The 10,972-nt window shown below is 37.9% G+C and overlaps 1 protein-coding gene across 1 annotated transcript; it reads left to right on the forward strand.

Annotated features, from left to right (window-relative positions):
- Window positions 1-249: 249 nt before the first annotated feature.
- smyd5 (SMYD family member 5) lies at window positions 250-10,203 on the forward strand. Its single transcript, XM_056768926.1, has 13 exons — window positions 250-363; window positions 711-819; window positions 925-1,064; window positions 1,640-1,761; window positions 1,940-2,009; window positions 2,107-2,211; window positions 2,419-2,481; window positions 2,909-2,979; window positions 3,588-3,694; window positions 3,960-4,016; window positions 4,352-4,446; window positions 7,331-7,401; window positions 9,755-10,203. Exons 1-13 carry the CDS (start codon window positions 271-273, stop codon window positions 9,897-9,899), a joined length of 1,248 nt encoding a protein of 415 aa, XP_056624904.1. The 5' UTR covers window positions 250-270; the 3' UTR covers window positions 9,900-10,203.
- The last annotated feature ends 769 nt before the right edge of the window (window positions 10,204-10,972 follow it).

A 10,972-nucleotide genomic window follows, 5' to 3' on the forward strand; every position in this document is an offset into this window, starting at 1 on the left:
CTGATTGGCTATAGAGAGCGACCTAATCGTTGATTGGTTACCAGTAAACATGCCCCGCCTTTCAGAGTTCCCTATGTTTGTTGTTATGAAGCGCTACCGGCATACAATGTGTATTTATCGTATTGTTAATGCTTATAGTTAACAGCACAAACATTTCTCTTTAAAAAAATGTAAATGGGCATTTCACTGTTGTTCGATCAAAAAGAGATTTGTGTGATGCACATGATTGGTTCATTCAGGGGGTCAGAGGTTGATATGTAAATATCTAACATGGCGGCCCCCTTGGGTGACATGTTTTCTCTGTGCGCGGATCCTGCAAAAACTAGTCATTCTGTGGAAGTTCGATTTATCGATAATACCAAGGTATGCGGCAGGATATCATTATAGCAGCAATTCTCTTGATATTAAGAAATGTTGACAGTTTTTTATGAGAGTTAGTCATGAGAGTTAGCCGGTTTGGTGCTCGCATTCCCCCATGCCAGCCGGCGTATTCTCATCCCAAAACGAACAAAATGTAGACAATCGTACAAATCATTCGTACAAATCAAATCGTTCATTTTGTGACAACATTTATCACAGTGTTGTTTTTCATTGTGGTGGAATATATCAAAAATATTTGTAAGAGATTTAGTTCATGTCAGTAGAGTATTGGAAACAAATGTATAATCTAATTTAACGTTATTGATTTGTTATTGATTGTTTTTCTCCAGGGGAAAGGATTATTCACTAAAAGGGCGTTTAAAAAGGGTGACACCATTTTCATTGAGCGACCTCTCGTTTCAGCCCAGTTCTTGTGGAATGCCTTATACAAATACAGAGGTGAGTGTGTTAAATTCTCTAGATACGCCGACATGCTGATATTATGCACATTATAATTTACTTACCAGTTTTATTGGTGTGTGATATGGTTATTGGTCTATCTAGCATGTGAATACTGCCTCGGTGCTCTGGAGACAGCAGAGGATAATGCAAGGAGGTTAAGTGGTCTGCCAGCTCTCAGTCTGCTCCATCCTGAACTTTGTAAGGTGCGACCTGACCGACACCAGGCTTGTCCACAATGTCAGGTACACTCCCACCATTTTGACTTAATAACATTAGTTATTTAACTCTGTAATATTAAAGGGATGCTTCACCCAAAAAATGAAAATTCTTTCATGATTTACTAGCCTTCTTGTCATTTAAAACCTATATGACTTTCTTTGTAATGCAGAACACAAAAGTAGAGATTTAGAGAAAGAAAGCTAACCGAACAGCGCTGGCACCCATTCGCTTATATTTATGGACACAAAACCAATGCAAATGAATGGGTGCCGGTTACCAACATTCTTCAAAATATCTCTGTTTGTGTTCTGCAGAAGCAAGAAAGTCTTACAGGTTTGAAATGACAAGGAGGTGAGTAAATAATGACAGAATTTTCATTTTTGGGTGAACTTTCATTTTAAATAATAACATCCACTGATCATAGGACTGTTATAAGCTGGAAAGGCAGTTGGATATAAGAAATAAACTTCTGCGAGAAATACATTTGGTGTTATTTTTTTAGCTAGAACCCATAGTTGCCTGACGGCATCAACATCTTTGTGAAGCAGTAACTGTATGTGACATCTTTTCTAAATTGGTTATATGTTGCCCCCTTCAGGTGATGTACTGTAGTACAGAGTGCCGTCAGGCTGCATGGGAGCAGTACCACAAAGTCCTGTGCCTTGGCCCCTCCCATAATGATCCAGAACATCCGATCAACAAACTGCAGGTGGCATGGAGGTGAGTTTTTTTAAATCTAGAATTTTCCTTAATATTATGCAAAATATTACAGAAACAAATCCGTCTGTTTTCTTGCTAGACAGTAATTGATTGCTTTGCTGGATGTCTGTGGAGCTCGATTTAGACTCGACTCTTGTGTACCAACTCCTTTAATTTTTGTTTTTTGAATATTTTTTAGGACTATGCACTATCCTCCTGAAACATCAAGTATTATGTTAATGGCCAAAATGGTGGCTACCGTCAAGCAGGTCATTGTCTCTTGCTACATTAGTTTAAGTTAGTGTAAAATAGTAGTTCATATCTATTTAATATAAATATACCTGTGCTACTTTTTTATTTTTCCAGGCTCAAGATAAAAAACATTGGCAGAGACTTTTCTCTAACTTCTGCAGCCGTACAGCAAATGAAGAAGAGGAAATAGTTCATAAATTGTTAGGAGAGAAGTTTCAGGTAAATAGAGGCTGAAAAACACTTTACTTTCATTTGTATGTAAATGTTTAAGGCATATTAATGTCATGATGTTATCATGACATTATCAGCATGAACTGTGGCTTTTTTTCTATATGAATTTCAGAAGTTCATCATTTACATACTGGTGGAATTTGCGTTTTAATAATGTGAATCTATCTGTAAAACACTGGGCTTTTTTTCTTTCAGGGACAGCTGGCCTTGCTGCATAATCTGTTTACCACTGCTTTTCACGATGACCCTCTCAGTCAGGTCAGCTGTAAATGTATAAAATTCACTCATAAATAATTGAAAGCAGACAATTTGGTACTAGGGGGAGTTAACAAGCACCACTTTCAACCAAGGGCAGTAATATCAAAAATTACCAAATAATGACCTGGCCGTTATGGGCCTCACACTACAGTTTATCTAAAGTTATGGCTGTAGAGTCTAATAGAAGCAGAACGCACTGAACATTAACTGAAAGGATGTATATTTAAATTGTCATTTAGCAGACGCTTTTATCCAAAGCGACCTACACAGAGTTCAGGAGGCAATAAGCGATATGTCATACAGGGGCAATAATACAATCGGTGCCAATACAAAGTTACTAGTTTCAACAAAAGCCAGACCAATACCTTTTGATAGAAAGAGGGAGTTTTTTTGTTTGTTTATTAAGTGAATTTGTTCTGTGTTGTAGTGGTTTACTCCGGAGGGATTCCGCTCTCTGTTTTCACTTGTTGGGACCAACGGTCAAGGTATTGGGACCAGGTAGGATCCAATATTGATGTATCATCACTTTATTTTTCCTGTAAACTAGAGCCGTATTGATATTGATTTTCCACCCTTATAATTCAGATCAATTCAGATATAATTCAGATTAGTATTTCAGTCCAATTTCAACCAAATCAAACCTCAGGAGTGACATAAAGTAATCCAACATCAATGTGAAAGATTGACAGCATGACAAGACACATGAAAACTGAGATTACAAACAGTACACCTTTATACATTTTTTTTTCTTTTTCTGAAAACATGTCCAAAAATGACTGGTGTATTGCTTAAAAGTGAATATAAACTTGTTTTCTTTGCAGTATTTGAGATCTGAAAAACAAGAAGCATGTTTTCTGATATTTTTACCTGTTTCTCCAGTGTTCATTTTCTGCAAATAAGTGCAAATAGAAGCAATATTTTGTTTGTAATTTGGGATAAATATTGTTAGTAGTTCAAAGAATGAATCAAAAATGAATATTTTACCTAAAAACATACCTATACATAGTAAATGTCAAAATCAGAAATGAAGATTTTGAAACAGTCTCTAATTTTATTCAGTACATTTATATTTTTATTGAATTTATATGTCTTTCTTGTGTCTCCAGTTCTCTCAGTCAGTGGGTTCATGCTTGCGATGCACTGGAGCTTTCCAGCCAGCAGAGGGAGCAGCTAGACGCTTTTATCGACCAGCTGTACAAAGACATTGACAAAGGTTATTTTCCTTTCAAACTTCAACCCGTTTTCAAAGTGTACACTCTCACACACTCTTTGCCGCCCATTCATCTGAACACATGAAAAGATTTAATCCGTCTATACCTTTGACACCCACTCCCTCAACTGCACCCGAGAACTAAAAACGCACGTTTTACCACATAGACGACCATCGATCTGTTCAAAGTATTATTGTTTTGTCCAGAACTGTGAAGTAAATCCAAGTGATGAAGGGCTTGTAGAGATCATGTTGTTTTCTGTTACAGAAACGGGCGATTTCCTCAACTGCGAGGGTTCTGGTCTCTTCCTGCTGCAAAGCTCTTGTGAGAATTGTCTTTATTCATATTGGCATATCTGTAGTTTATACAGCTACAATGTTTTATTTTATTCATGATCTGCATAGAGAAAAGGTGTAGTGTTTTTTAGGCGAGGGCTGTTCTCTTAAAAATAATTTGATTGGACAAAAATCTGTGTAGTGCAAGATGGGTCATCAATATTTTTGGCCTGTATTCCCAGAAGAGAAAGACTGCATTTTAAGTAAATATCTAATAGGAAAAAGTTAAGCTTTAGGTCTAAAGCTAGCAGAAAATATCAAAAGCTACTCTTATTTCAATTATTAGTTTCATTTCATCTTTATTGTCGCTTCCTTGTTGTCAAGGTAACCACAGCTGTGTTCCCAACGCCGAGGCGTCTTTTCCAGACAACAACTTTCTTCTTCACCTCAACGCCCTAAGTGACATCAGCCCTGGAGAGGTCAGTTGAGGATGTTGGATAATAGATGCTGAGCTGATGCTCTGAGGGAGGCCTATAATATTCTGAAGCTCTGGGTGTTTTATTGTCAGCAGGAATTACAGTATTGACTCTGAGGATAGGAACAGTTTTGGCAATTTCCTGATAGATTGAAAAGGCCTACATGTTCCTGCCTTTATGTTGGGGGTGAAACACTAATATTCACATCACTATTGAGATTTATTTATTTCGTAGATGAGTTTTTTATCGGAGTCATACTGGGCAATGGATGCGGGATTATTATGAATTAGAAATAGCTTTTAGTTTTGAATTCACATTGTGATCAATACAGAGAGATATTTTTTAATATTTATGAATGCTTGAAAAGTATTTTTTTAATAATTGCACGAAATGGCAGCTCAGTTTTACCGTACATTATTTTTGCTACTGTTTTTGTTAATGTTTACCCTCCAGCAAAACTTAGTGTTTGATCGGAATAATAAGAAAATGAGTTTAGTGCAGGTTACACATTTGAAAGTATGAGGGGAATTTTAATTCAGTAATTAAATGCAAATGTGTGCTCATGTATATGGGCAAACTAAATCGGGAACTGCGGAAAAGTCTTGAATAAACTTTGAGATTTTAATTAAGTTGAATGGTGTAGTAACACCTAAGACAACCGCATACAAACATGAATAACAATCTCCTCAGACATTACGTTTCTGTTTTAAGGAAACTTGAAAATGTATATGTGGTATAAACAAGTCGTACATGTGATTTTTGTGTGGAATGTTATAGCAAATCTCTGTTAATACAGCTGTGACACTGTTTGTCACACAAAATAGTTTTAAGTGCTTTTCTGTCAATGTGCTTGTAATGAACTTAGAATTTTTATTAGGGCTGCGCGATTAATCGCAATTCCCATTCAAATCGTGATTAAATCGATGCGGCTATCGCGATTGTTAGAGTCTTTGATTGTTTTATGCGCAGCTTGTTCGTGATCCGTGGGAAATGCTGCTCCATCTGAAAGCACTGCACGTTTGATTCGCTTAAACGTGTATTTAAAAAAAAAGCAATAATGCATGTAGTTAATTTAAACAGACATTTATGAATATATATTAACTAGATACCTCATTGTCCGCTGGATCGTACGTCAACGCCATCGCCATTTGGGTGAGGGCAAAAGCCGACTATAAAGACATACGAGTGAATGGTGGAGCTGCTATTTTCAGTATCATTACACAAAATCGATTTCATTTCTCAACTAATTTCAATACTTTTCTATTTACATGGAGTACGCAGAAACGTTTTGCTCCAGTCAAAGATGGTTATAGACCTGAAAATGCGTTTATTGTAACAGTAGAGAGCATCTTTTATCTTTGAAAATATAAAAGAACAGAAAAAGTGATTTCCAGAGTGACAAACATTAGTTTTTATATACTACGTAAATTAAACCATATTACCTTGTGTGTTTTGTTCGGTGATTCAAATAAATCTCAGAAACAATATTTACATGTCTGTGTTTTATGCCTGGTTATTTTTTCTAGTGCCTGTGTTTTATTTAACATATCATGATCATGATGCCAACTAGTATTCTCACGAATAACAGGCACAAATAATGGATTTCACATTTCATTATAACAACCATTAACTTTAAAGTAGGCTATAACTATTGAGATATGATGCAACTGAAGTTGTACTCTACGTATATCGTAAACCATTGAAATATGTTTAGAAATGTAACCTTGATTGTGCTTTTAATGCCGAAAACGCCAGCTCTCCGTTCAGGTTCAGTGGGCTTTTTGCTCAACCGTTGCCCTCACTAATATGGCGGCGGCGTTGACGTATTGAGGCCAATCAAAGTGGCCAACGAGGCGTCTAGGTATTTATTATGTCTATGAATATATATATATATATGTCTATGGTTAAACTTGACGTACTTCTTCTATGGAGCATTGGAGTTTCTGTGCGAGAGCGCCCTCTTCGGATTGGCTTTCGTTTGGCTTTCAGATGCAGCTGCACTGAGCAGTATTTTACTGACGAACTGCGTATAAAACGTCCCAGCCAACCAACAAGCTTGTATATAGCCGGGGACAAAATTAAGGGACAGTTTTTCTGATTTGAAAACTATAGGTATGTGTTAATGTAACATTTTTTATGTTGTGAACTAATTTTCACAAGAAAACAGATTATTTTCTTCTGGTAAATGATAGCATGTCTGTAGAGAATCCTTAAAGATTTTAGATTTTCAGTCACATTAAACAAGCGCAATGCCTTTTATAAGACCCTCGTGTGCTTTTTGGATTCCTGCTAACTCATGTGTCCTCTTCAAACCATTCAAACATACACAGCCCGTCCAAAAAAAGTCACACACTCTTATATTTCACTGGACCTTCTTTAGCTTTGATTGCGGCACGCATTCGCCGTGGCAACGTGTCGATAAGCTTCTGCGTGGTATTCCCGTCCAGAGTTGCATTCATTTTCCGCCAAGATCTTGATTGATGATGGGAGAGTCGGATTTGCGCAAAGTCTTCTCCAGCACATCCAAAGATTCTCAATGGGGTTAAGGTCTCGACTCTGTGATGGCCAATCCATGTGAAAATGATGTCTCATGCTCCCTGAACCACTTTTTCACAATTTGAGCTTGCATGATGAATCCTGGCATTGTCATCTTGGGATATGCCCGTGTCATCAGGGACGAAAAAAGCCATTGATGGAATAACCTGGTCATTCAGTATATTCAGGTAGTCAGCCAACCTCATTCTTTGGGCACGTAACGTCGCTGAACCTTGACCTCCAATCCAATGGGAGGCTCTTACCTATTTGCCGTTTTTTTCCACTGAGACCTGATGTATTCATTCAGCAAGATATAGTAGTTAATCGTCTCCTCTCATGATTCTTCCCATAGGAAATCTGTATCAGCTATCTGGACTGCTGCCAGCGAGACCGGAGTCGTCATAGCCGGCACAAGATCTTGAGGTAAGCGAATGCAATCCCTTGTTTAAGCATTCTGTGTGAAACCGCCCAGCTGAGTCTACCTCCGGAGAGAATCAATAGCCTTGGTCCTTGGCATCAGCTCTAGGCCTGGATAACCACAGGGGCTGTTGGGTTAGCGCTGGGCTCCTGTTCTCCTATTGATCATTTACCTGTCAATCGACAGCTGTTTGCTGCCTGGATGGCCGAGGAGAGTGTGTTTGGAAATCCCACTTGATCTATATTAACTTTATTCCTGTGAAAAGTCAAACTTCACCTTGAAAAGAATGCCTGACCCTCTTGCCTATGAAGGTGACATCACAGACAGGACTCCCTTGGATGTGATTGATATTACTTGACTTCATTTGTTATGGAATAAGAGTAGATTTGAAGACCGAATGACAGATCTTCAGTGTATTCAAGTTGGAAAGAGTAATGGAGTTGAATTTATATAATTTAGTTTCAGGATTTGTACTTTTTTGTTTTTTAGTTTTTATTCTGTTTCAGTGTGATTTGAGTCTCTAACTACACACTACAGTTTAAGTTCAAATTTTTATTTGTTCAATTTAAATCACAGCTGCAGTACTTCGGGGACAATGAAATGTTCTATAAATGTGGCTTTTCTGCTAGTTTTAGTTGTAAATTGTGACTATCATCACCCTGGCATCTATGCAGCATTTATGATTCAGCAGCATGAACTGGATCAGCTCAGATCTTGTGTCAGATGGGCTGCACCGGAGAACAACTGGTTGCTGAATTTGCCAAAGCTTGTAAAGTTCAAAGCATAGAATCTTTGAAACACACCCCTCCTGTTTCATTCGTGTTGTCTTTACAGCGCTGCTCAGAAACGGCTGTGCCATTATTTGCTACACTTTTATTATTGTGGTTGTGTGAATCTTTATACTTGCCCATAAAAGTCACATACTACAGACTGTGATTAGTTGTTGTACGTGTTGATTCCTCCTTTTTCTCTACATATAGTTTCTTGGGAGATCGGATCGTTCATCATGGAATAAAATATAGATTTATTTTCTTGTAATTTTGTCTTGTCGCAACCTCACCACTAGATGCAGTTAAAATCTCCACACTGCTCCTTTAAAGGGCCCGAAATCTTGCCCTTTTACAAAATGTAATATGTACTAAATTTGGAGTCAAAAGAATGTGTCTGTGAAACTTCAGCTCAAAATAAACCACAGATTTTTATTTTAGTTTTTTCCTGTGAGGAAAAACAGGCTGTTTTGGTGTGTGCTCAATACAAATGAGCGGATGGTCTCCGCCCCCTTTCCAAAGGAAATCGCAGGGCTGTGTGAAGAGAATGGTCATGAAGCGAATGAGAAACACTGTCACATCTTTTAAAACCAAACACATTGTTTTGTATAAGTGAGAGTAGCTACAAGACAAACACGCAGCACGCAGTTTTCTGACTGAATGGACAAACACTTTACACCTTTAATTCCGGCACATTGCTTATATAAGTGAAAGTTCACATGGTAAGTGCATTATATATTTAAAAACTGAAAACATGCTCTCAATAAGTGATTGCACAAACGCATTAAAGTCTTAACAACGTGCATTTTTAGAAGTGACAATACACGGGACAAACGCGCCGCCGTATGTTAAAAACTGAAAAATTGACACATTATGAATCCAGCATTTTACTGACATTCATTTATGAACCATCTCGGTGTAATGTGACTTCACCGGATGTCTTCTGCACATTCCATTGAGAAATACAACTAATCCACAGCATCTTCAGAGGCTCAGATGTCAGGAGTAAATTAAGACTCAGTCCAGTTACATCCAACAACATCTTGTTTGTTTACAAAACATTCTTGTAGCTCACTGTGAGTAGTCCAGCGTGGAAACTTTGGCGGACACTGTACAACTCAATGAGGGTGAAGACAGCAGATCCATCAGCAGTAATAGGCAGGGCTCAATCAATGTGACGTCATGTTACTGAGAGAATTCCAAAAGCTCATTCAAGAGGACTTTTGAGGTTATTGGGGATCTAAAAACGAATGGGTGTTTTTTTTATCATTCTAGGGTGGTTCTGTACACACACTCATGACACGCAGATATGTTAAAACAACATTTAAAAGTGCATTTTCTGGATTAGGGGGCATTTAAGTTAAGAACATTTACTTAACAGGGAAATCTGTGTGTGTATGCATGTATGTTTATGCACTACATTAAGTAAGTTTATGCTCAAAATAAGAAACAAATGGAAATTTTAATTGCGTATTAGTTGTATGTACATAAAAACAGGGTTTTCTGCTAGTTTTTGACTTTGAGATAGTTTTTGCTGTTGATAAAAAAACATGCGTGTTCCACAAACATTTGTTGCCACTTTATTTTTCAGGGAGAACTACTTATTCATCTGTTCCTGTCAGAAGTGCATGTCCCAGGCAGATGATGCGGATATGACGTCAGAAGATGAAGAGGAAGTGGAAGGAGAGGGCGAGACGGAGGGAGACGACATGGAGGACGAAATGACCGATGTGTGATTTCTGCTCAGGTTCTTTTGTCCACCTAGCCCATCTCAGCTGTTTGTATGTGGATAAGAAACTTGTCGCCATATTGCCGTATTGCTGATATCCACAGCAGTAGAGAAACCAACATCACGCTCACAGTAGCATTGCAGTTGTTTATAACCTTAAACTGAAAGCCTATGCAAAATAGACTCGAGATGCTGAATCCATGTACAGAGTTTGAAATTCTTGATGGTCAAGTAAAACTTCTTGAAAACATAATGTGGTTGTTAAGAGTTAAAGCAGAAAGTTTTGTACAAGCACATATCATAAAAACACACGTGACCAAAAATCATACATTGAATATTGTGGTTCTTCACAAATGCATTGTAAATGTTTGAAAACATAGATTTCAAGATGCTCCACATGAGCTGACATGGTGCTCTAAAATCTCACGCATGGTTAGGTGATATCAGGTATTGTTGGCTTTGCCATCACGCAGTCCATGATTCCTTGTAGTCCATACATCTGCAGTTTGTCTTTTATAAATTGTATCAAAGCTTGCCGCAGTCTGCTCTTGGCTAATCACACCGAACTGGCGTCTTAACTGCCAAGCTGATGAATTTTGCCCCGCGATTCTCTTTTTGATGTCTTGCGAGGACAATCTGCCATGTTGCAGAAGGTATGGAAATCCTGGCAATCCCATTTTATACCTCTTGTCATAATCCTCCAGCTTTTAATACTCTCATCCTCTGTTTATGAAATTCATCTAGCAGCGTTCGCGCTCGTGCTCTTCTTTTTACGGATGATGTTATTGACAATTTCTACGTGTTTTTTCGCCCCATCGGTCACATCTGCCAAATTAATTAAACATTTAGAGGAGCAAACACTAAATAAAGCATAACAAGCAACCTTCTCTGAGCAAAACTAAACGTTAAGACAGATCAGGGGGCTTCTGCCTTTGAAGATCTTAAGCATTTAACATGACCTCACGCTGTAATTCAGTCGTGCTTGGGAAAGCAAGCGGCGTTGATGCTGTTGCTTATTTTTTGGGTTAAGGGTTTTGAACAAACCTGAAGTCATTGAAACTGCTATTTAAGGTGAAGAGT

Source organism: Triplophysa dalaica, chromosome 16, assembly GCF_015846415.1.
Source record: "Triplophysa dalaica isolate WHDGS20190420 chromosome 16, ASM1584641v1, whole genome shotgun sequence".
Lineage (NCBI taxonomy): Eukaryota > Metazoa > Chordata > Actinopteri > Cypriniformes > Nemacheilidae > Triplophysa > Triplophysa dalaica.